The sequence below is a fragment of the Hyaena hyaena genome, unplaced genomic scaffold (genome assembly GCF_003009895.1).
Source record: "Hyaena hyaena isolate Hyena2069 unplaced genomic scaffold, ASM300989v1 scaffold_746, whole genome shotgun sequence".
Classification (NCBI taxonomy): domain Eukaryota; kingdom Metazoa; phylum Chordata; class Mammalia; order Carnivora; family Hyaenidae; genus Hyaena; species Hyaena hyaena.
Window position 1 is genome coordinate 807574 of NW_024081371.1, and position 23552 is coordinate 831125.

General features: G+C 38.2%; 1 protein-coding gene across 5 annotated transcripts in view; it reads left to right on the forward strand.

The window, feature by feature from the left end:
• CCDC85A (coiled-coil domain containing 85A) overlaps positions 1-23123 on the forward strand; it is a 206811-nt gene extending 183688 nt beyond the window's left edge. Inside the window, exons 4-7 of one of the 5 annotated variants that reach the window (XM_039218152.1) lie at positions 9914-10048; positions 13110-13229; positions 16743-16841; positions 21316-23123. In XM_039218152.1, the coding sequence (XP_039074083.1) occupies positions 9914-10048; positions 13110-13229; positions 16743-16841; positions 21316-21405 (444 nt within the window). In that variant the 3' untranslated portion in view covers positions 21406-23123. The remainder of the gene's footprint in view (positions 1-9913; positions 10049-13109; positions 13230-16742; positions 16842-21315) is intronic. The other 4 variants (XM_039218153.1, XM_039218154.1, XM_039218150.1 and 1 more) reach the window with 4 other exon arrangements.
• Positions 23124-23552: the final 429 nt, after the last annotated feature.

Consider the following 23552-nt stretch of genomic DNA (forward strand, 5'->3'; position numbering starts at 1 on the left):
ATAGAGAATGCATATGGCTTCATAGTTTGGACACTGAGAAGCCCAGGAGGAACTGTTTACACAGGCTATCCAGTGACTGGCAGCCTAGTATGGTGTGGCAGCACCACGAAGAAGTAAGAATGACTCCTTGGACTTTGATCTAAGTAATTGTATGATTGGTAGTGGTGTTTATGGAGATGCGGAATACTGGAGACAACAGGTTAGGAGGTTACAGGGAATCAGGTTCTGTGTTGGACATGGTACATTTGAGATGGACATCTGTGAGGGAATGTCACCTACAGAGTTAGATGTATACATCTGAAAGTCGGAGGAGAGGTCAGGGCTGGAGATACAAATTTGCAAGAATAGATGGCTAGGGGACTGAATTAGAACTTCTTGTTAGAATGAGTGTTGGGGAAAAAGAGGTTTGTGGACTGTGACCTGGGACACTCTGAGATTTAAAGATAGGGAAGGAGAGGCTCATTCAGCTTTTTAATCTTCTCGAATTGCAGATGATTTGTGAACTGACTTGTGTACTAATTCTGCAAGGTTTTTTATACTTGAACTGTCTGGGGGTTTTTCAGTTTACCTTTTGGAATATTATCTACTTAAATGAGCATTTATAATTTGAACCCAAAACTGTTGGTTTTCACCATAAGTTACCTATGTTATGAGGTAGGGCACAGACAAACCTAATTTTTAAGTCCCTCATTTTCTTCCTTCCTGGTAAGCATCGTTTCTGAAAAAGGGCTCATGCTTTCTAGATGCTTCCTTTTGTGCTCTGATGGTGTTCTCACTAGTGGGGGATTTCGCTGCTCCCTGCTAGAGATTTTATTACCACCATGTAGGCAGAGGCTACACTGCCTGCAATCTTTTTGGCCAGTCTTGTTTTTGTAAGACTTGAAGCATGAAATCATTGTGAGTACTCCAAGAGAGAGCCTCCAAGTGGCGTGGGTGGAACACAGGCTAACAGACAGCCTCACTTGCTGTAGTATTAGTATGGATCCTAGAGACATAGCTTCCCTTGGATGAAGCTGACTCTGCCTCTCTGTCCTCCTCTCTCTCATCTTGACCTTCCCATTTTGCGCTCGAGCTTTGCATACTGGAAGACTCCTTGAAGAAAACGAAGATCCTTCCTTTTGCCAAAGGCAGGGCAACAAACATCACCCCACAGAGTACTATTTCTTAGTCAACTCAGCAAGTAATTTATCTTAAATAGCTAGCTGCTTAGTCCCTGGGGCTCTCGCTCTGTGCATGTCTTCACCAAGCTCTGGGGGAGGGGGTGTGGGGTGGGGGGAGTGCTGAGTATTTAACACAATCATTAATCAATCGGCTCTGCTCTGCAAGCCAAATGCAGTATTGAGTAGCGTTCCTTTTTAGCTTCCACATATATCCTGGCAATTCAGCTCCATGCCCTCCCAGTCCCACTCAGGCCTCCTTGACCTCCATTCGTACACGCCTGAACGTATTCAGAGATGTTTTTCTCAACAAACATGCCACCAGTGTTCACTATTTAATTATGTTAACCGGATTGAAAAACCATTTAAATGTATGCTCCTTTTTTTTTTTTTTCCCCTAGAACTTTCAGGTTTCTTACTGGGGATTGTATGGTTAACAAAAAGACAAGAATTAAACACATAAACTCATTACCTAGAAGCAGAACATATGTCATTGTAATTGTTCACATTTCCTACCCTATTAACAGCTAACTTTTTTTTTTTTTTTTTTTAACCAGGCCTTCATTGTTCTTCTTTGTCTGCTGTCATTCTGGCTACAGAGATACAGGGTGTTTGCTGTCTTAGCCCTTTCAAGATAGTCCTTTTTTTTCCCCTGGGGTTTGCCCTCTCTTATTCTTGTAAGAAGGCATCCTGTTAACCTCTGTAATTACTTTCACTCATTTATTTTTGGGGTGGAGGAACTACGTTTCTATATCTGCAAGTTTCACCTGGAGTACAGGTATTTAAGAATTACTTTGTTTTTCTCCCAAGAATATTAAATTGTTTGAAGGGATATTTTCATCCCATGAAGATAAAAGCCTTTACAAGTTAAATATTTTACAAACTCTTACATGTCAGAAGAAAAACTGTGGGAGTATCTGTGAGAAAGATGTTTTGGGCTTTATATTGTTAATTATCTCTTTGATCTTGATTTTTAAATCTGATGAAGGAGTTAGATTCATTACTTCCGCAGGCATTTTCTAGCCTGGTGAAGGGCATGACCAGTTAGCTGGTGCCCAGCTGGGAAGCAGGGAGCCATCCTGGGTTCCTCCGTCAGTCTTACTGCCTACATTCAAATCAACACGAAGACTTATAGGGTCCTGTCCTTTAGTCTATCAATATTCTCCTTTTCATTCCTTCTGCTATCGTCCGGTGAGCAATGAGTAATCATTGCTCAGTTTTCCCTTGAACTTCTCTGTCAGTCTCCTAATTGGACTTCATCCCAGCTATTCTCGTCCTATCCAGATCATCCCCCACATCATTACTAGAAGGATCTATAAAACACAAATCCGGTCTGGTCACAACTCATGCCTCTTTGTGGAATAAATTTTAAATCTTTCATATGGTATAAAAGGTTCTTCATGAGCCTTCTTTCATATCAGCCTCAGTTCTTGCTGCTCTGTCCCTCACATCTTTCTGAACCACTTCTGTTTCCCTGATCTTGGTGTGTATCTAAAATTTCAGATACTTTGACTTAAAGTTCTTTGTCACGTCTTCTGTGACTCCACAGACCTCAATCTTAGCCATTATTTGGCATAGAAATGAAGAATGAGTGAATAAATATTGCTTTGTGGGTTTTCCTAGCTGGAAATACCTGAATACTCACAGACTGGCCTACACTTAATGAAGTTAAGCATAGCATCTCTTTTGATGATATTTTGTTTTCATCACTTGATGTTTCCCATTATGTAATGATTTTGATGAGAATCAGCATATACTTTGGATGCCATGCTAATAGTCTTTTTCTACTTTTGGTCTACTAACCATCCCTAGTGATCTTTTCGGTTACTGTTTTAACATATTTGAGCTTTACCGTAGCTTTAGAAATAGAAGTAATTTAATGTTTTCAGGATAAATTTAGTTTGCTCAAATATGCGTAACCAGGTAATGAGGGGAAGAAAATAATGGGAATTTAGGCAGAGTTTAACTGATGTAGACTTGCCAAACTACAGACCATCACAGAAATGGAATTCTACCTCTTTTAGGCCAGGCTAGCACTCTACAAAGTGTACTTTGTAGTACAAGTAGTTGGGTATCTTCTAATTACCAAGTGTACAGCCACATAAGTAGAGCATTTATATAACTATTTTTGTGATGATAAAGGAAAAGCCACAGTCTCACACACAGATTTTGACCATCCTGTAACACTAAGTTTATTGAGCAACTACTATCTGCAGATAGGGCGCTAATCATCATGATTACAGAGTACAGTGACCTTAAGGAGCTCTAAGATATATGGGATATTTCTGTAAGATGTGATAGGGCTTAACATTGAGCTATGAACAAGAGTCTTACCAGCTCACCTGAAGGTGGGTGGTCAGAGTAATTGTACTCATCTGTTATACAATGAAAGTAAAGTCCACATGCTCATTACTTGTTCATCGGCAGAGCCAGGAATGAAGCAACTCTTTAAGGTAGCTATTCCAGAATGAGAGACGGAGAGAGGATATGAATACGAATGAATATGAACCAGAATCAAGAGAGTGACATCCTGGATCACACTGGGATAGGACAAGAAAAACATGAGATCCAGAAAAGTATCCCGGGAACCCAAACTCAAAGAAGAAAGTTAGAACAGGAGATGAACTATTCTCTTCATAACTGTATTTATCTGCAGCCCTCCTGTGTCTCATTTATAGCATGACTCCCATAGTGTTCCAAAGTGAATGGCAGTAATTCTCCACAGTTTCTTTAGGAGACTTTGATAAAATCCCAAGTTTCAAAACCCTTGGGTATTATTGTAGGTACAGATTTTATGTAACTGTTGGGGCCACAGTCATATACCTCAAATGGAGAATGTCAAATGAGCACAGAGCTGGTGTTCAGCTGGTAAATACCAGTTCATCTGTATCAGTTATTAATATTCACAGTCCCTGCCAAGACCCTGGACCATTCCAGACAACCTGATCCTCTCCAGGATCTCCACACAGCCCAGGAGCTAATCAGCAGGTACACAGAACGGGAGATCTCTAGGACTCCAGTCAAACAAACAACAAAATGTTGGAGCGTAAATTATTGAGAAATAGCACTGGGCCAACAGTTAATGTCTTAATAGGTATTAAGATGTAATAGGAGCTCATCTTAGTGAGTCTTAATAATCTTGTAAATGAGAGCATTTAGGGAAGTCCTAGCAGGTAGTAGGAGCTTAGCAACCGGGTCCTGTTAGGACTCACACACCCCCTCGAGAGTCTTCTACCTATTGAGGAGACAAACATGTAAACAGAGAACAATCCTTAGCCGTGTGTGAAGGAGAGAATGGTCCCCCTTCAGGTCTGGAGGTCTGATTTCCCTCTGCACGTCACACAATGCTCTCTTTCTGCACTGGGATGCTTCACGTGTGAGGGCTTTCATTTCTATTTTCTGGCAATTGTATTCTTTCCTGATGTGACCGCTTAAAATTGATGGCAGCATCGTTGCCTGTTGTACTGCTAAGGAAGCTTTCTCTTCTTTCATAATTTCCACAAAGCACCTTCTGCCAATTTTATTCTCTGTAGGATTGGTGTCTTGATTTTTAAGGTGCTTGTAGCCTGCTCTCCCGCTCTCCACTCAGGCAGCTCTTTGTTCCTTGGACCACTGCCTTGTGCTAGCCATGTGTGTTTTGTTTCTGCCAGCGTTGTTAACAGTAGGATGTTTGGGGGGTATTTTTAATTCTTTTCCTTTTGTTAAAAAGAGCGATTTCCTACTTGCGGTGGAGATATGGATGTCTTTATACTTACACCGCTTGAGGGTTGAAACTTAGAGCGCTTCCTTTACAGTCGTCACAGGCTCCATCCAAATCCCATGGGCAACTTGTCCTCCTATGCAGAATCTGCTATGGAGCTGTCACCAGAAATTTTGCTTCACAGTTGTCCAACACAGTTCTTCTCGAAATCAGTTTCTCGGTTTCAGCACTATTGACATTTGGGACTGTCTTGTGCATTGTCAGGCGTTCAAGTAGCATCCTTGGCCACTACCCCCTAAATACCCATAGAAATCCCCTGGTTTAGGAGCGCCTGGGTGGCTAAGTGGGTTAAGCGGCCAACTTTGGCTCAGATTCTGATTCGAGCCCCACATCAGGCTCTGTGCTGACAGCTCAGAGCATGGAGCCTGCTTCCCATTCTGTATCTCCCTCTCTCTCTCTGCCCTTCTGCTCACGCACTCTCTCTGTCTCTTTCTCTCAAAAAGAAACAAACATTAAAAATGAAATCGCCCAATTTTAACAACTAAAAATGTCTGCTTTTTTGTTACATGTCTCTGCTGGACAGCCAACTTAACGCAGATTGAGAATTCCTGCTCTCGGTAATAAATATGTGAAAGTCGATTGACAAATAAGTTATAAAATGTGTTCGTAAGCAAACACATTCATTATAATGACAGCATTTGTTTGCAGAGCACGTAATGTGGGCCAGGCATTGTTTTAAGAGCTCTTTTCACGTAAGTAGCCTCATAGAGGGAGGGACCCTTATACCATTATTATCCATACTTTACAGATGAGGAAACTGAGGCTCAGAGAGGTCATGCAAGTGTCAACTGTGCGATCAAGAATCTGAATTTGTTGTGCTGCTCTGTAAACAAAAAAGTTACTGGATTAGATACCTACGTGGCATGGCATGGGCCATTTCCTTTGGTAGTTGCTTAGTAAATTAGTTAAGTGAGTAAATGAATATCTAAAAAGCCAGGACATTATTTAATATTTTAAATCAGTATTGAATAGATCCCTTACTTTGGCTTATTTAAATTTTAAAACTGTGCCTTTCTTTGAATACAGTCAACTGAACAACATGTTATTAGAGCAAAGCAGAGGGTCTCTTAGATTTCGAACCTCATTCACAGGAATTTTTTGGAAAGGTTTGTCTGGATAATCTATACAGTTTCTTGTAAGCTTCTGTTTGTGTGCTAGTGCAATGCTGGAGTATATCAGAATAAAGACTGGTCACACTGAACAAATTCTTCTCCTGATGAGATTAAGCAAAGTAGCTGCCCTTGCCCTATATAGTAAGGAAAGAAAATCCATCCTTCCTCCCAAACCAGGTATGCATTCTGATGAGGTATGATGCACTATGTGATAGTTTGACCTCGCTTCAAAACTTATTAAAAATTGAACATCTTTACCTAACAGGAAACCACTTTAGCCGATCAATCTTTAGCTTTCCATAGTTGGCTTCCTATAATAGATCAGAGGGTTGGGCTGCAAAGTTAGTTACAAATGCATTGCATCTGACTTATATCTGAGTGGGAAGGCTGCATTTTGTATGATAAAATATAAAAACATTACATTCTCTGTGTTAAAGACTTTAATATGTACCTTTGTAAAGTGGAAGAATGGAAACTTCCAGAGTGTTAATTAAAATAACAATACATAAAATATAAGCATAAAATAGCAAGAAGACCACTTAATCACAGTAGCTTCATCTTGCGGGCTGTCTTAAAACTCATATTATTAATTATAATAATTTTACTCAACGAAGCCCTAAGTAATACATTTTCTTATTGTTTATATGATCTTTTGAAAAATTTGAGTAGCTTCTTTTTTTCCCTTTAATTCTGAAGAAGTCTGTTATTGTAAGGACAATACTTGAAAATATCCCAAATCTCAATTTTCTTGGAAAAACATCTTCTGGATATCATGTGATAAAAGGCATAACAGTACCAATATATTTTATCTTCTTCAGGGATAGTAAGGGATGTTTTTGTTTCTTGATCTAGGAGTTTGCTTATAGTATTAGAATTCATGATTTCTGTAATGAGTACTTACCACATAGTAAGTATTCTGTAACTTACCTCCCATGCAGTCTTGATCCAGGGGATTACTTCGCTATTAGCATTTAGAGTGGGCCATCGTGATACCTAAATTAATTTATGGGTTACCCTATGCACCTGTATATAAAATGGCTGCTGAGTACTCAGATTCTACTGGAATAGTAGGGTCATCCAGGCATTGTTTATAAACTTGGAATTTTGGAAAACCACAGCAAACAACACTAAGCGAGATAGAACTTGTCAGAAAATAGAAAGTGACTTTTTTAAGGTTTGGAATTGTTGTCCTCATTGATGGCCAGAATCTGGATTCTCCTGCTTGAAGCTCTGAAGTTGCCAGAAACAACTTTGTCTGCAGAGGTACTGACGGCTCACATACTATGTTATGAAGCAGTCTTCAGAAAATAGCACAATGGACCACTGTAGAACTAGCAAAGGGGCAAGCCTTTTATTAGTACATAAATACCATTCAATTTGCCTGAAGGCCAGAATGAAGACCAGTCTAGACTAAGACATTTTTCCATGACCTGGAAATGTTTTTTATTTTTTTTATTTTTATTTTTTTTTTAATGTTTTATTCGTTTCTAGGAGAGAGAGAGAGACAGCATGAGCAGGGGAGGGTCAGAGAGAGAGGGAGTCACAGACTCTGAAACAGGCTCCAGGCTCTGAGCTGGCAGTCAGCACAGAGCCCGACGCGGGGCTCGAGCCCACGAACCGCGAGATCATGACCTAAGCGAAAGTCGGACGCTTAACCGACTAAGCCACCCAGGCGCCCCTGGAAATGTTTTTTAAAAAGCTCCCAACATGAGTAGAAAGTCTTCAGTAGATGAGATCAATAATACTATGCAGTCTGTATTTAATTTGTTTTAAAGGAATCCTTTACAAGATTCTAAAAGGCACAGCTATTATTTCATGTTGTATCCACTTTCTAAAAGTAGGGAAATATTGTAGTGAAATGGCTTCTCTTTCTAGCAGGCTCCTACGGGCTTAGAGATGTTACCTTAAATTTCATGGTTATGATAATAAGCTTGTTACAATGGAGAGGCATAGAGATTCAGTCTCACTACACAGTAAGGAAGAATGAAAGTAGAACTCTATGTCTTAGTCATTGATTCCAAAAACATAAGATCTGAGAGATGCATAAGTCATGAAGGCAACCAAATGTGGAAGATAGGACTTGTTTGTAGAACAATCGCTGGCACTTTTTGACGATCATCTCAAAAATAGAACTCTGCAGATTTGAGGTGAGAGGTGGATGTTAAGCCATAAAACATATTATAATTTATTGGATAGACTTCTTTTGGTGATGGAAAGAAATTAGACACTGATACATGAAATGATTACTGAAAGAGCCACGTTCAAATCTGTATTGCTACAATTAAATGATGGTCATAGTCCAAATGTAGAATTTTCTCTGTTGTATGTGAGGAATATGTGTAGTTGACTTGTTTAATAGATAACTGGTACTGATTTCATAGATTAAGAAAGATTTGTGAGTACCACTCCTCCTTTTCCCTTAAGACCATGGCACAGTTTCTTTATTGTTCACCTTCCAAATATTGAACAAGAGTGACAGACCAGTGCTATTCACAACACACCACACACTTCTAGAAGAGATCAGTGAGAACTGAAAAATTATGGCTGAAAAATAGTTTTTCAGCCTCCTAAAATTGAACATTCAGACACTGGAATTTGGGGACTATTTTCGTAAACTTTCTTTATTTTATTTTTTAAGTTTGTTTATTTATTTATTTTTGAGAGAGAGAGAGCACACAGAGAGAGGGAGGGCGAGAGAGAATCCCAAGCAGGCTCCACACTGTCAGTGCAGAGCCCAATGCGGGGCTCAAATTCACAAATCCAGAGATCGTGACCTGAGCCTACATCAAGAGTTGGACGCTTAACCGACTGAGCCACCCAGACCCTGAATTTCATATATTTTAAATTTTGTCTTTATTTTGAGAGAGAGACAGTGTGAGCGGGGAGGGGCAGAGAGAGAGGAAAAGAGGGAGACTCCCAATCAGGCTCTGTGCTGCCAGCACAGAGCACAACGTGGGGCTTAAACCCATGAAATCATGAGATCATGACCTGAACTGAAGCCAAGAGTTGGTCACTCAACTGACAGCTACCTAGGTGTGCCTCTCTGTAGTAAAAAAAAAAAAAAAAAAAAAAAAAAAAAAAAAAAAATTATTTTATTCTTTAGAACACAGCATACTTATAGATAAGGGTCTTAGTGAAAGTTGTCAGGGAGAGGAAATTATGCTCAAGTAAGTTCATTTTGCTTCTGATGATCTTAATGGAATTATGTGGTTTAGTCTTAGAAAAAACTGAAATCAGAGGAAAATTTTATTTATCTGCTATCGTTAGCTCTAACCAGTATAGAAATTTGGAGATTAACTGATTAATAGAGATTTTGATAATGATGTATATGTCCCTTGTACAATAGTTATTTTAATGCGATGATGACCTCTGGACTCATTACATCCTCTTCAATGTGCAGAAATTTTGCTGAGAATTTGATACAGTGTCAGTTTTTCTAAGTATTACTGACTATATCGACCTATGTTTTGCATCTCAACAAAAGAGCACAGTGCTCCCAATTACGTTTCAAATAATTTCTGTTAAGTTCTGAGGTTACACAATTTTAAATACTTGGAAGACTTACAGTTAATTCTGTATTTCTTGCAAGTAAAGCCACTAAAACAGTTGTCAAAATTGCTTCAGTTTTCTTCCATAGAATTTTGGCTATATCATCCACTTCTTCATAGCTTAAGAATTCTAAACTTTTTTAAAAAATCAGTATTAGTTCTACGAGACAATTTATTTTTATTTTCATTTTTTCCCCCTAGTTCGAGGTGCATGTGACAGCTTGCCATTGTGGTCATTGTGGTTCATTTCATGAAGCTTCTTGTTCTATCTGCTTTCTTGAGACCTGGGAAACCGTATTTTTCTGAGTGATTGTACTATATTGTTCCAAATATAAGGCCACCCAGAATAGAAGGCAACCTCCAACTAGAAACAGCTCAAATATGGAGAGAGGCTGGGGGCCCAGAGCCCGGCGGGTCTTGCAGTGGTGGCAAGGGTGCCGAGGAATAAGACGATGCCTGCCCACTCTCCCGGTGAGTGAAGATGAGCCAGCCGCGGCATTGGCTTGTGCACACAGATGGCTTCTGTTGCGAAAGGCAGAGTTACCCTGGGGGGAGAGTACAAGTCTGTACACATGAAAGAAAGGTGGTGTGTGTGTCTGAGTCTGGGGAGGGAAGCTGGGAGTAGAGCCCTTCACTTCCTAAACGGTCACTGTCAGTGGTTGGCCCCCCCCCCCCCCCGCCACCACCACCACCCTCCGAACTTGGTTGGGGTTGAAAGTGGAGTAACCCCAAGCGTTGGAGGAGATCACAATTACCCTGCATCTTCCGTAAAAAGGAGTTTAAAAGATCCATGAAAATGAACTGTAGACCAGCCCAGAAAATTCTTCCTTGCCTTTGAAAATTGATCGCTCACCCAGGAGGTGGTGCGTGCACTGTGTGATCATGTGTGGTTGGAAAACAAGTGACCCTGAAGCTGGGAGTCATGTTTCCAATTTTATTAAGAGTCTCTTTTCCTTAAATTCCCTATCTCCTGAGCCAGTCAGGTTACAATTTAAATAAACAGACTTAATGTTATTGTAATCAAGTCCAAGGGACTGTTTAAAATCATTTGTTTTACTAGTATTTCACTCGGCACATTTTAAAAAGCGTTTCCATGAAAATGTACTAGTCAACCAATAGTATGTATTGATTGAACCTAGATAACTCTCTCCAAATATTGGTCTGATTCTACTAAGCACATAGATATATAACCTTTTCTTTTATAGCAACTAAATGAGACAAGGTAGAATGAAGTGCTTGTTCTGTTATAATCTAGAAAACTATTGAGCACGTGGACAGCTTTACCAGGCATTTGCTTACCTTTGTGACTTTACAAAAATGACATAAAATAGGAACCTTGACCTTTCTGGTAGTTACTAGTCCTTGGTTTACCAAGCACATTTGAAGGAGAACTTTAATCCGTGCATGTTTTCTCCTCACGGTGCAATTCCTATTTTAGCTATTATTATTGTTGTTGTTGAAATAAAAGGGTGTTTAAAGGTAGGACAGGACTTGCTTTAAGTGTCAGAGGGGCTAAATTGCCCAGAGGATTTGGTTTAGGGAAGCTACTTATCCTTGATCTTAGAAACTCTTAAACCAAAATACCCTGAAAGACAGAGGCCCCTTGCCCAAGCACAAGCGTGCTAGGATTGTTATGCCCACCATTTTGCCAGGTGTGGAAAGGCAACATTGGAAACAGAAGGGCTGTGCAGCAAAAGGTTTGAAAGAAAGAGCTGAAAGGAGGGAAGCCCCGGAGAGAGAGGACAATTGGCTGCCCCGTTAGCTTACCAGGGAGAAAACTGCACTGCAGTAGTGGGTCCTAAATGAGAAGTTTGAAGTGAACGCTGCCTAACCTCGGAAGCCTTTTGGAAACCATTCATAACGGTGGTAGCGGTGGGGAAAGAGAATAGTAGAGGACCATAGCCATTGAGAGAAGAATAGCTTCCTTTATAACCCTTTTATTTTGGAAACCTTTCAGCTCTACAGAGGACGAGGATGTCCCAAATTTGGTGGTGAAATTGTGGGATAAATGGTATGCCCCTTGACCATCTTTAAATTTCTGCTAAGGTCTCTTCTATTGTTTGTTTCAGCTACTCTTATGTCTGACCTGATCTGAATTACAAATACAGGAAAAGATACCCATTTTATCCCCAGAGGGGGTTAGGGCTATTATAACTGGCTTTCCTGTGTCATCACCTGTTATTAATGTAATCATCAGTAGCAATGGAGGACAGACTGGGGAAGTCCCCTAAATGTCCTATTCCACAGCTTCCTCTTCCTGTTGATTAGTAAGGGTGGGGGGCAGGACCTGATTTGCTTGCATAACTCTTTGAGCAAGGAAAATAACATGGCTTCAGTTGGCTTGTGAGGTGGCAAGGATAGCCTTCAAGAATACAGGAAGAAAGACAGTGACCAGGGAAGGGGGAAGGTACTCCAAATTGCACAGATTATAATCTTTGTAAAAATCAAAGGGGATTGTCAGTTTCTCTACAAAGGGTATGGTTTGCATAAAACCCGTACTTCTCACTGTTGCTGCCCTCAGATTCTCCCTCCCTTCCCTAAAACGCACAACACAGAGACTCTTCTGTAGGTGCTGGAAAATAAATGTCCCTGATCACAGTTGTTTCCTGCATTTGTGAATCCACACATGAGGTACCTTCAGTGGCTCCTTCTCAGGGTATCCGAGTCCTAGGATTGACTTATATGGAGCAGTTACTAATCTCGTAGGCATGAACAAAATCAGATTGATTCATGGACAGAAGTTAAAATATCTCAGGTGTTTTTGAGTGTAATGATAACCCTAAAAACAGGTTTGGAGAATTCCCATTTGGCTGCCTTTTTCTAGAAGGGGAAGTAACTGAAGTTTTACATTTTCCCAGTTACTGTATGGGACTGCAACCCTCACAAGCCAAATTAATCATGCCTAGGTTCTGGATTTTCAGCAATTAAGTCAAAGAGTCACTAACGTACAAATACGTAATTTGTGACCTGTTTCATTTTCCGTTTTTTAAAAAACCGAAAAATAATTTTTCCTTAAAGAAAATGTTGAATTTGGTGGAATCTCTTTGGAAAATGCTCCACTGTAGGTCTTTCCTACAAAGAAGGGTTTTATAAGACCCGCCATGTCTCCAATGCCAGAATGTGATGTGTCCATATTTTCTGAGACATATGGAATGTAGCATTTGTCTTGCTGAGTGAGCATGTTTAACTCAGCTGCAGAGTAACTCACAAATTCCCTACTCTTGAGTACCTTTAAGTTTCAAGAATCACTCCTGAAATATTCTTAATGGGCATTCCTTAGGGGGCATTGCTCTCTTTGGCAAATCAGAAATGACATCTGGACGTGCATCGAGAAGGCTCTTGCTTAAGTGTTCTTGCTGGTCAGGCAGCAAGTGTATTCCAATTAACAGGTTGATAGCATCCTAGGACCGGCTAGAAAAAAATGAACAAAGTGGCTGATTCTCATTTGGCAGTGAAATTGAATACTGAATGACATCTATGCAGTTCTAAACGACTTTTGTTTTAATAACAAAGTTGTTGATTTTCTACTAAGGGTTCTTTTAGGTTGTCATCAGGGGCTGATGGGAGTAACAGTCCACCCACCTCTCCAGCTAGCTTCAGTGGACATACCACACCTTCTCAGCAGCCTGAACCCGTGGTACATTCTCTTAAGGTAACCAACTGTGTACAACCGTTTATCCAGAACTTCAGTTGTGTTGTGGCTCGTTCGCTATATAGTCTGGTAGTCCTCACGGTCTTGTTTTAACCATAGATACGTTATTTTTTGACCCCCCTTACGGTGTAACTCTTTTAATTTTTGAAGTGTACTTGTTTTTAAACTAACAATGGGTTTGAGTACTTACGGTCGAATCTCTAGCTTTATCATGTTGTCTTGAGTAATGTGCTCCATATCAATCTGCATCGAAGTTGAAGTCTGATGTGCATGTATATCCATGTGTGTAAAATATTGTTCTGGGTATGTGCAGTGTTTGTAGTATGCATGTCTTCAAATATAGGGATTTAATAGTTGGCCAAAATAAGGAAGGATACCATCTTTTTCTTTATGCAGTTGAGGTACGTTGTGCAACTTGAAAGAAGATTTTGAAATAAAACCCCTACTCTATCCTCCATTAAATAGAAGTTCGACCTTCAAAGTCTAGTTAATACTCTTCAATAGAGTATTAGCAAATAGATGGTCTTATTCATAAAGCTATTTTTATCTTTTACTTCAGATTCTGCAATAACTTCAACAATCATTTGATAAAGTTCAGCCATTTATTTTCTTTACCAATAATGAGCTTTACAATAAATAAGCCCCATAAGTAAAATTAATTACAAACCGTATAAGTATTCTCTAAGAGGAGAAACTGATGCAGGCAATAAAAATCACCCTAAACATTGAAACAGTTCCTTCAAGCTTTAGCACTACCAAGGTATGAAATACTGTCCTTCAAAATATCTGTAATTCCTAACAGGTGGCCTTGGCGAAACCTCTCTGAACTGTAAAGTTGGTAGCTTGCTTCAGTCCTGCTCTGGCCACAAGAATTTCACAACTTTACTAAGAGGTTCTGGTTTTAGAATGATTTATCAAGAGCCTGAAGATGCACTCTTTTGGAATGGGCCACACTTACTCTGGCATGCAGAAAGCAAATAAGCAGAGGAGAAATTAAAAATATTTATTCAATGTGGTGTTAGCAGAAGATTGAGCTCCCTCATTATATTTTGCTATAACTTTAATGAAATGAGTTGCTCCTCCCAAGCATATACTGATGGCTCCTGAGGCAGAGTAGCAGCACCGTGCTGGTGGCCAGTGCAGTGCACTTGGCATTTCCAGTCTTGATTGGAATAACTCACCAAGTGAACAACTGAGAGGAATTTACGTGGCAAGGCGTGCCCAAATGAGGGGCTGCACCTTGCATCTGGTAGGTACTGATTTATCAACCGACTACCATCTTGTTCTCTGCAACAGCATTTGGATGCTGTTCAGCATAAAGAGCATTACTTGAGCATGAACCAGACCCTAGCTATCTGAAAAGCATCTCAGAAATAAAAATGAGAGAGTGGCTTCAATCCTATAGTGTTGATGTCTGTACATACTCCAAAAGCAACACATTGCTCTCCTTTTCAAACTGAAAACTGTTTTGGCCTCATTAAAATGGCAAGTATAGTTTGAATCAGATCAGCATAGAGGATAGCCCTACAATCTTTCCCAAGTTTTTCAATGCAGCTGTGTCCCTATGGCCTAAAAGAAAGGAAGGGCAAGGAGGAGCTCTTCAATTTTCTCTACATTCTCTAATTTTTATATAAAATTTTATCTCAAGAGAAAGATATTGTTGTAATCGGAACATGTTAAATACCCTCAGTTGGCAGATGGGCAACACTGAGCAACTGAAGCATCTTCTTGGCTAAGTGGAGGCTCTTGAATACAGAATATGTTTGCTTCCATGAGTTAACTGTGTAGTGAAACAGAAATATGTGCCTATAGGAAATAATGCCTGTGGAAAATGCATTAGGGATATCACAATGCAAAAGAAGAAATGTAGCTATTCAACATGTTTAAAAGCCCATATATCTGGAGCTGATTTAATCATAAGATTTTTCTGTTGTGAAAGGATTAATTAGAACAATGGCTCAGTTTCTCATCTTCTGATACATATCCAAAAAAAAAAAAAATCTCTAGGCTTTAATAAACTCTGTGGTCATGGTTTTGGAGGAAAGTGCTGTAAATCAGTGTGAGAAATTAGCCCACTTGTAATAACACCACATTTATATTACTGTAAAATTCATGCTATTAATTGGAGCTTCACTTCATTTAGTAGAAATTAACTGATTTGAAGTACACTTTTCTGAGGTGCAATTAGAAATTGAATTTGTAGGCAAATGAGCTTGTTCCAGGAATTAAGTTTTCTATGAATATTCACTGAGCATAGTCAGTGATTTCCTGTAAGTATATAAAGAATGTAAACTGACTCTAAGTACCAGGATGAAGCTTTCATTTACTACCGCGATCTCCTTTAAAGTACCTACATAGTAATAATGGCTAGACATTTTGAGTTAACAAGGGAGTAGTTTGGGAGTTAGTTCTTATTTCAGGATTGAACACTAGTAAATAATCCATATAGACTCCATAAGTATGAACTTGACATGAAGGGTCCACTTCATGTTGAAGTCATTTATTGTGGCTCAACTGTTCATCTGGCCATTCTCAGGTGATACCTTTAGGTGTGGCCATAAGCACTGACCAACGACATTAGCAATGTCACAGTCCAGTGGGATTCTTAGAGAAGCTTTTAGAAAAAGCATTTTTTTTTTTAGTTTTGGTGGGGGGGGGGTCTTTTTGCTACATTAGTGCTTGCTCACGAGCTGTTACAGAAAAAAATAACCGACAACACTCAAAACCAAAGGTTTCTCCCCTTTTGACCTATAGAAAGTATGGCATGAAAATTCTACAGTCATATTTCAAGAAATATTATTTTGAATCCATTTAGAGATAGAGAAGTGGAATATCAGGCCTCTAAGATTGCTTAAAAGCATCTCATCCGAACACTTAGCTCTAATGAAAAGTATTGAAAATGTTTCTCAAATATTTTCACTACGAGGAGCCAGTTTTTCTCTTTGATATCATCCAAGCAGCGTCTCCATAGTTCTTTTCTAGTCCCTGGGAAGTCCAGGCAAGAACTGTGAAGTTAGTGCCAATGTTACCTTGAGTTCTTATGTACATATTCCTGGCTTCTGACCAGTTTCACCTGTCACTACCATCTCTTTTAGTCTTCTTTTCTATAGGCCATGTCTACATATCATTTGGATTATTTGGCATATAATTAATTATATTGCTCATCTTTACAGTGGAGCAAGAGTTATTTTCTCCAAATAGTTGACACAGTCATCCTAATGACCCAATTAGCTAAATGCATCCAATTATTTTAGGTATTAGTGAATTCAATTGACTATTAATGATACAATAGATAGCTGTTAAAGGCCATTTGAAAATCAAGTAGAATGGATTCCCAGTAGGTTTCAGAATAATCCACTATTTTAAAAGATTTTGCCATATACTAATCCACTCTGATATGCAGACACGGAGAAAACCAAAAGGTTTTGCAAAGTGAAGCTCCTTGATGGTTTAATTCGTAACTAACGAGTTTTTTTCCATGTGAAATTTGCTTTTCTTTTTCAACATATCCAGGTCTTGGATGTTCAGGAAACTATAGATCGTCAACAGGGTAAAGAGTATGAAAATGACCTTAGTGAGACAGAAAAAGCTATAGTCAGAGAAATGTGCAATGTAAGTTTAATGTGCTTTATTGTGTATTCTGTGTTGAAAGCCCCATTGCAGCTTAGTTACCACTTTATGAATACCTACTTTTTATAATGCTGATCAAATGCCTTTATATTTTTATATGAAAATAAAACTAATTTCCTTGTTTCTATCTTTAGTATATTTTATTGTGGTTTTATTAACACAGTTATAAAATATTCAGGTAACTGATAATCAGCCAATTCTATATTCCAGAATGATCTAGGAAGATTTTTACATAATTTGCCAAAGATATTGTGTTGCTAGTTTTGATAAGTGGGTTTCTGTTTCATCCTTTTAAGAGGTACCAAAATATCAGTTAAAAAAATTTTTTTAATGTTTTATTTATTTCTGAGAGAGAGAGAGAGAGACAGCATGAGCAGGGGAGGGGCAGAGAGAGAAGGAGACATAGAATCTGAAGCAGGTTCCAGGCTCTGAACTGTCAGCACAGTGCCCTACGCGGAGCTTGAAACCACCAACCTTGAGATCATGACCTGAGCTGAAGTCGGATGCTTAACCGACTGAGCCACCCAGGTGCCCCCCTCCCCACCAAAAATCAGTTTAAAAGCCTATGAGAAAACATAGCCCTATTCAGAGTTATTTATAGCTAGACTTGGGAAAAAATCATTTTAATAGGTAACATTTGCTCGGTTCTTCATATGATAGGTGCACTTCATGTCATGCAAAGTAGTAGCTTTACCTTTCAGAGTTGATAAAAGCTCAGAAACATAAATGGAAATAAATATGAACTTGAGATAGACCTATAGAAATCTATGAAATTAGAGAAACAGTAAAAGAATTGACATGCTATTTTCATGATGCTTATCTAATCAAGAATGTGATTTGGATTTTATTAATCCCTGGCTAAATTGAGTAATATGTATGGATACATCATTTAATCAAGAATATAATTGGTGGAGGGGCGCCTGGTCAGACTTCAGCTCAGGTCATGATTTCATGGTTCAGGCCCCACGTCGGGCTCTGTGCTGACAGCTAGCTCGGGGGGTGGAGCCTGTTTCAGATTCTGTGCCTCCCTCCCTCTCTGACCTTCCACTGCTCAAGCTGTCTCTCTCAGAAATAAATAAAACATTAAAAAATATATATTAATTGGTAGAGTTGTTAAAAACCTAAATAGAATATTATAGAGGAAGCCATTTGTTTAAAAAAAAAAGTCATAGATTAAGCACTGATTTTAATAGGTTCTACACTGTACTTTTATCCCATTTGCCCATTAGGATAGGAAAATTGCTTAGAAATGCCTTTAAGCTATGAGGACCAGATATTCTCACATACTCACCATGTTGAGATGTTCTTGGAATCCAGTAAATGTTTTAAGTCCCATGGGCATTTTGTATGTGGTAGGGCCACAGTTTTAATCTCTTGCTTCTCTGTTTCTTTCCTACATATCTGTTTTTGTCCATTTTTAAAAGGTCATTAGTCCTAGAGGTCATAATTTCCCACCACTCTTCACCTTCTGTAGCTTTTCAGCCTATTCTTACAGTTTTATGTTTAAATATTTCCTTCAGATACATTAAAAAAAATTTAAGCTACACACCTTAAAAATACCTGTTACTTCTCATCTGTTAAACATGGAATGAGAAATAAAGTTCAGACATTAGGAATTACAGAACCAAAAGAGACCACAGAGAGGATCATCCCACAGTGATTCTCCAAAGTAGACTACATGGGTGTCCTTTGTAATTCAGATGTCTAGGCTTCCCCCCCATCCTCTGGATATTTGGATATAGGAGCCCCTGGGTATGATCTCTGCACTTGCATTTTATGTTGTAAGGACTAAATTCCCAAAATAAAGCTGCTTGATCAAATTGTTCTCTAGTGAAGTCAAGACTATACCCCGACCCCCTGAGTCTGAGCAATCACCCCTTTCCCAAGTGTGGTGAATCTGGGGACTTCTAAAAGCAAGGCATCTTCCCGAGAGGACTCTCCTTTTTGCGTAATACCTGAATTTCTGTAAAAACACATGCCAGGATTGCTGCTTTTCTTGCCTTCTTGTTTCAGATATAAGACTTCTGGACTAGAAAATTCATTTCTTAATCACCCAAGAGACATACTAATGGAATGGGTCTTGATTAGTTCGTTTTGATCTTTTTATTTTTGGCGTGTATTTCCAAAAATGTTTCAAAAATGCTTCAAAAGACCATATGTAGTGGTTATGGTGTTTTTCCCTGTAGGAGATACTTTCAGGAAGCCACAAGCTTGCCCTCCTAAAAGTTCCTTTTACTTGTCTACTTTTGTCTTTGAGTCCCAAAATTTGAAGAAAAAAAATGCAAGTGAGCCCAAATCTGATGTTTAGCACTCTCATACTCAGAAACTACTTAAAAGCCAAGAGAAAAAAGTGTTGAGTTAAAATATTTGTGTCACCCTTATAAATTACATGAACATAGAACTCAGTGCATACTGGATAATAGAGAGAAATATGAATTGTTAAGATATTTTCATAGATAAATCATTTCATAGATAAATCATTTCTTAGCTAAAATGTTAAAACTTGTGAGGAACTATGTGCTTTTATAACAATTTCACAGAATAAGCTTTCTTATAACATGAGATCGGTTATGAGACTCAGGTAGAACTCAGGATAAGAAGTTGGGCCTCCGTTTCTCGTGTTTCTACTGGAGATCAGTTGTCAACACCTATACAATGAAGTGACTATTATTAGCATCACATATTGATTAGTAAGAAGTGTTTTTATTGTCTTCCCAAACTGTGCCACAAAAATACATTCACTATTTCTTACAGTGCAGTATATTTATCTTTTTGTATTAACGGTATTATTCAAGTCTGTTTGGCTCTTGTAAATTCCCTGAGAACAGACAGCTGAAATACTTGACTAACTCCAACACTTTACCTACTCTGTTCTTTTAGTCAATATGTCACTACACTCTGTGTCCCCCTTAGTATCATTGGCTCATATCAGAGTTTTGCCTTGTCTCTTTCACCACATAGTACTTTCACGGTTAAGGCCCATGGTAGTCTACATTTGAGTACATGAAGAGGGCTTGCACTTTGGAATTGTAACCCTCTAATGCTTTGTGTCTATATTCTTTTGAGGTCTTTGAGTCAATCCTCTGCTTCTCAAGGAGACATTCAAAACATTTTGGGCAGCTATAACTGTATGTACCATGTAAGGGCTAGATAGGCAAGACCCATAGCATTCTTTGGCTCTGATTCAATGTTTGCACCTTTTCAGTCTATTTATTAAGAAATGATACTTTCCTACCTCCCTTGTGGACTGCTTGAGCCATCCGTTGCTAGAGCATTCCTCTCCCAATCTTTAAAGACCATCAGTACAACTCTCTTCAAATAAAACAGGTTATTTCTACCACATAGCCGTGTCCACTACAAGAGAGACTCATGGTTTCATTGGCTTAGCAATGAAGGCAGACAGAATCATACATTCTTATATATTACTATGAATAGTATTAAGTTTCCCTAGAGTATCTGTTCTATTTAAAAGAAATGCAAACACAAAAGAAGAAACTTATCAATAATTAATGAACCAACAGTTTTGTGTTCATATTAGAGCAAATTTTTAGGGAGTAAATCAATCTGAAAATCATCATGGTTGTGAAACACAAGGAGGGTTGCTGTGGTTGGGCTGGGGGGTATAGGTGCATTTTCCAGTTCACAGTAGCACATTGGTATATCATTGATGAATTCAGTGGTTTTACTTTATAGTATTTTTAACCTCACCTTTTGCTACTTTCCCTCTAAAATGGCCCAGCTTTTTACGTATTGTATCTATTTTGGTGTTTCTTGAATTTATTCTTCTATTTTTCCTGCATTTGGTTGCTCTCTGCTTTGATAATCTGAGAGATCATACCGTTTGGTAGCTAAGATGTATGACTGAGGCCCCTGCTCTGTAGGGAAAGCCATGGAAATTTACTAGTGGCCCTAAGTCTGCCAGCTGAGGGCTTAAATAGTTTAAGAACAAAACTCCATTTTTCCTTAGTGGATTAAACATTTTCGTATTGCTTGTGTTCAAGATGTATAGTAGAAGAACCAGGGTAATTTTGTTCACATGTTCTTAATTCTGGTTATACAGAATTATATTGGGAGCCTTAAAAAAACACAGATGACCATGCCTCCCCTTTACCATGCAGTCAGTCTGAGAATTGGAGTTACTATTTATTTAAGATTCTTCTGTGCACAGTGTACAGCCTGAGTTGAGGACTGCTTACAGCCGTCACTCGTCACTCTTTAATTTTGACTCTGATTGCTAGCAAAGCGTTGTAGTTCCCTCTACTGAGTAGCTCTTGTGATTTAGAAACTTCCATCACATTTCATCGTGTTTGAGCTCATTCATGGGGATATTTTGTCTCTTATCACATTCCTCTTTGCCCCTTTTGCCCCTCTCCTAGATGTCCCCTTAAACCCACAAATCTCTTTGTGGAAGAGGTGATTAAGATGTTTATTTTTATTTACTTTTACCTTTTTTAAGGTTGTGTGGAGGAAACTTGGAGATGCTGCCGGTTCCTGTCCTGGAATTAGGCAACATTTGTCTGGAAACCAGTACAAAGGACCAATGTGACAGGCACTTTTCAAACCGGAGGTCACCACTGCCAGAGAGAAAAGAAGAAAAAAGTGGGTTTCTACAAACCTGGACTCTTTGAATAACACGGAATGATTGTACATTGCACATATTTTCCCTCTAACACCTTTAGTACTACTGATGCCGTATTTCATGTCTCTAGTTTCCATGTCCATAATAGTCCATCACAAGTTAACTTCCAATAGCTTTGAAAATCACCATTTTGGTACCAAATTTTCATTAGAATTAAAATGTTTCTGACTCTTCAGATCTAAGATTGGAAGAGTCCAATAGGGCCTCAGTGGTTTTCATAGAGTTGACTCATTGCACAGGATGGTGGGAATTTTCTACCAATTTGTGTTGAGGAAGCGGTGGCTTCGAGCTTTCCAAATTGAGAGTTGGGCACCTATTTCTTGTATTATAGTCAACAAATTATGAGTTCCTGATGCACAATAAATCTGTATGTAAGGCAAGATTAGATTTCTGGGATTTTGTTTTGACTTTTGAGGTGCTAAAACTACCACAAATTCTCTTTACCAGCCAAAACGGTAGCAAGATGTTTGTAGAGTGCTTATCAGAGAGTACCATTTATTTCTAGTGACGATCAAGATAAAAATAGCTTTTCTTTTAATCTTGCTGTATTCATGAAGACACATCTTGGGGGCATAGCCACTTCGATATTCATTCAATGTATCCATTGATGTTAATATTAATTGCAATTAAAGAACAAGCAAACATAAATTTTCTAAGTGTTTCCAGCTGTGAGATGTCAATTTCTACAATTTAGTTTCTAGATCTGCTGTTATATTTAATAAACTTTATGTAAACTTTAAAATATTGCACTGCACTTATGAGAAAGCTTTCTTTGCCTACAGCAGCTAACGTTTTATGAAACTGACGCATGTCCTTCATTATTGAGGCTAAAAGCTCTTGTTCAGATTGCTTGAGGTTTGAAAAAGAGGTGTGCTAGCTTTGCTTAGTTTCTTATTTTTGGTATACATATATATATATATATATAATATTAGATTGTGTGTATTGAAATGCTATGATAGGTATTTTGTGTTTTTTTCAAATGCAATGATAGTTTCTTGTATGAATGTGCAAGAAGCCTGTGACAGAATGCTATGTTTTTACTGTAGTTTAAGAATATAAAAGTAGGAATTCAACAATTCCCAGTTTTTAGAGTTCTTCTAAATTCCTCAGATTGGATTTATAGCAGATATTCATCATTGCTGTTGTTTTTATAATGGACTCATTATAGTGTATTAACTGTCATTGGTGAACGAATGTGAATTTCGTTATACTTTTTAAAATGTTACTATGATGAAAAAAACAACCCTGTTTTCAGAAAATATTTATGAATTAATTTACTATAGAATTCTCTAATGATTGTAATTGGGTTACCAGTTAAACTTCTCTTTCTTTTGAAATATTATTTCTCTGTAAAAGAAAATTGCTTGCTATATTTACACTTTCTCTGGTAGAAAAGCTTTCATCCTTCAATTGTTGTATTCCTACACTCTGAAGACATTTAAAACAAGTTTTTGTGCCTGCGGTAGAGATGGCAGAAGTTAATATACAAGGAACACTGGTCTTTGGACAAAATACTTGTGTAAATTTTGATACTGTATTAAAACTATTTTTTTAAAGTTCTGCATAAAATCGAGTATCAAGTATATGTGTTCATCTTAGCAATGGTAATAAATTATTTAATCTCAGTGTTTTTTCCTTCAAAATGTTGTTCCTAAACTCAGTAGATTTCTAACAGTCACTTGCTGAGTATCATAATGTTCCTTTATGATGGTAATCCAGATGATTCACGATCTTAAATCCCTCATCATGAGCATATTTAACAACATGCCCTTGTTTTATATTTAATATTCAGTTTCCTCCCTTCACACCACTCACCATTATAATGTAGTTAAAAATTTAGAATGGTACTTAAAAGAATATTTAAAAATTAGTGTTATATAACCTTTCAATTGTTATAATTCATATAGATTAAAATACAATTCAACTATTGTTAAAACAGTCATCAGGAGGAAATCTATGAAGGGGAAATACTGTAGAGTGAAAAATTTGACTTCCATACTTAACATATACATTAGTGGGGGAAAATGTAATATACGTGATCAACACATAAACTG